Here is a 2,778-nt window from a genome sequence, read left to right on the forward strand (position 1 = left end):
TAGCACAACCTGGAGGGTACCAAAACACGAATCGCAGAGGCCAAATAGACAAACAAAAATGCGAGAAATTGATATATAAATATATATATATATATAAGTGCGACATTCCACCGGTTTGCTCCCCTCCCCGCATCCCTGTTGGTTTATCTGTCGGTGGTGTTATTGTTATTGTTATTGTTGTTGTTGTTGTGAATATTTACTTATTTTTATGTATATGTGTGGTGTGTCCACTAATAGATGTTGAGACGAGCTTTTGTCTGCCGTGTGTGTGTGTGCATTGCGGTAAGTGGGGAGAAGGTGTACAAGAAGGCAGAATAGAAGAGAGAAGAGTGGTCATGTACTCGTATACGTACGACAGGTTTGTAGTTAGTATTGTTTTACCCATCGTGTGCATCGTGTTGTTTCACATGACATTATTTCGTCTCCCACGCGTTGTTCGTATACACGATTGTCTTCTGCGACACATATAGTTTTCATTCCTGATAATTATCTTTCTCTCTCTCTTCTTTTTTTTTTTTTTTGGTGTTGTTCTTGCTGCTGTTCTTGCCGCTGTTCTTGTTGTTGTTGTTGTTTTGCGTTTTTGGTTTGTGTGTGTGTGTGTGTGTGTGTGATGAGTTTCATAGTTTTTTGCTGCCTTTGTCTCCTCGGGGTGGTGGGGCCGTCACACTCGTTACAAGGAGCGAGGACAAGACATATACTAGAAGAAAAAAAAAAGAGAGAGAGAAAATATCAAAAGCAAAAGCAAAATCATAAATGACCGCAACGACAACGCCTAGTAATTCCTCAAGTCTCAAAAATGACTGCGAAGAGGGTGCAGTGGGCGCTCAACTTCTCTACAACAGCACGGAAAAGACTGCCAGTCGTTTGCTTTTGAGTGCTGAACGTTACGTAAAGGCGGGACAGGCGCTTTTAGTTCTCGCAGTTGCCTCCGCTGGGGTTGTGGGTCTTCTCGCCTCATGGCAATACCGCCGCATCCATCGGGTTTGGCGCATTCGGCACCCGCGGCGATTAGCGCAGCAGCGGCAGGCGATGTGGGCTTTCGGCACCTTTGGAACGGCAACATTTCTTCTGCTGCTGAGCCCCATTGGTCCGGGAGGTTTACATGAAGCCCGACTTGAGGATGTGAAGCGGTTGGATGATATCGCTGTGCGGGCGTTAATATTAAAACGGCGGTATGAATCCGCTGCAGCTCTTGCGGCCACATTGAGGGAAAATGAAACCACAGGCTGGTGGTGGAGGACAACGGCCCAACAGGAAACGGAGGCGAGGGAGATGTTCGAGCGTTGTGAAGACGAATGGAGGGCGCTAATGAAGGAAAGAATTGCGATTGATCCGAACGTGTGAATGGAAAAAAAAAAGGAATAAACAAAACACATAGCGGCGTGTGTACGCATGTATTGTTGTATTGTATTATGTTTTAGTTTTCCTCTTTGCTTTTGGTGACAGTGTCGCTTTCTACTTAACTTCTCCGTGCTGGACCGCGTCCGCTTTTCCTTCTTTTTGACTTTTTTGTGTTTCTGTGTATGTGCCCTTTTCTTAAAGTGAGAAACAGTTGTTGTTGTTGTTTTGTCACTTATTATACTTTCTTATTAGTGACGCCGCCTTCTACCCGCGGAGGCGAGAAAAGGAAAAAAGAAGGTGACGAAATGACACTTCATTATAACCGTCATCACAACAACTTTCTTGCAAGGAAGCGGAATGAAAGCATGATGATGCGGTCATTCCGTATTGATTCTTGCGTTACTTCTCCCACAAACATTCACATATCTTTTTTGGTTTTATATTGCGGATGCTTACTCACATTGAATGGCCGGAAGAGGGAATGATCACACAAAAGAAAAACTATTACTACGATTACAACTGTTATTATTATTATTGGTGTTACTACTGTGATTCTAAACTTTAGTTCCACTCAGTCTGCTGGTGTGTCATGCAAATAAACAAACATACATATCTATACGGGCGAGTTCTTTTTCTCTTCTGTCAATTAATTGTTTGTTTTTTTTGTTACGTTTTAACATTTCTTGCGTATTTCCTCCCGCTTACTGGGCAGCTTCTCGACATGAAACCGAATGAATGCACGAGGAAGTAAACATAGAATAGAAAAGTCACGGAAAGAAAGAGGCTAAATAAAAATTAAACGGCTCATTCCTTTTCGTGTTACCGGAGAGGTTTTTTTTTTTTTATTGAGGTGCCCAGAAGCACAGAAAAGGAGTTGTGGAGTACGCGTGTAGAAGCGCTCCTACTTAAATACCATACGTTTAAAGAGAGAAACTGGCAAAGGGCCTCGTAACATTTTGTGTCATTATTATTATTATTATTATTTTCCTTTCCATTACCTTTCCCAACATTTTGATCCTGTTTCTTCTCTTCTCTTTTCTTTGACTCTTTTTTTTGTCGTCCAATTTCGCATCACGACGTGTTCACACTTCCGTCCAAACCGCTAATATATATATATATACATACAACATATATTTGTTAACCAAAAGGAAGGTGGATTGCAGGGAAAGAGAAGGGAACAACAAAAAAAAACTCTCAGTGACTCCTAAGGGAGGAAGAAATATACACACGAAAAGATATATAGCCACACAAATATATAAATAAATATAAAGATACGCATACTCGAATAGAAACGGAAAGAAGAAGCTATCAAGAAAAGAAAATAGAGGGGAGAAGAGGAATAAAACGAAGAGGTAGTAACGGAAAGGTTGAAGCACCGGCCAGAGGAAAAAATATAATTTTTCTCTTTGGTAGGTTTTTCTTTTTCTTTTTTTTTTT

The 2,778-nt window shown here is 41.2% G+C and overlaps 1 protein-coding gene across 1 annotated transcript; it reads left to right on the plus strand.

The window, feature by feature from the left end:
* Nucleotides 1–753: 753 nt before the first annotated feature.
* TEOVI_000574400 (uncharacterized protein) lies at nucleotides 754–1,344 on the plus strand (the record flags this gene model as incomplete). The annotated part of the gene is made up of 1 exon (XM_067223050.1): nucleotides 754–1,344. The coding sequence occupies one exon, from the start codon at nucleotides 754–756 to the stop codon at nucleotides 1,342–1,344; it is 591 nt and encodes a 196-aa protein (XP_067079151.1).
* Between the last annotated feature and the right edge of the window lie 1,434 nt (nucleotides 1,345–2,778).

Source organism: Trypanosoma equiperdum (genome assembly GCF_001457755.1).
Source record: "Trypanosoma equiperdum strain OVI genome assembly, contig: ctg_1754, whole genome shotgun sequence".
NCBI lineage: Eukaryota > Euglenozoa > Kinetoplastea > Trypanosomatida > Trypanosomatidae > Trypanosoma > Trypanosoma equiperdum.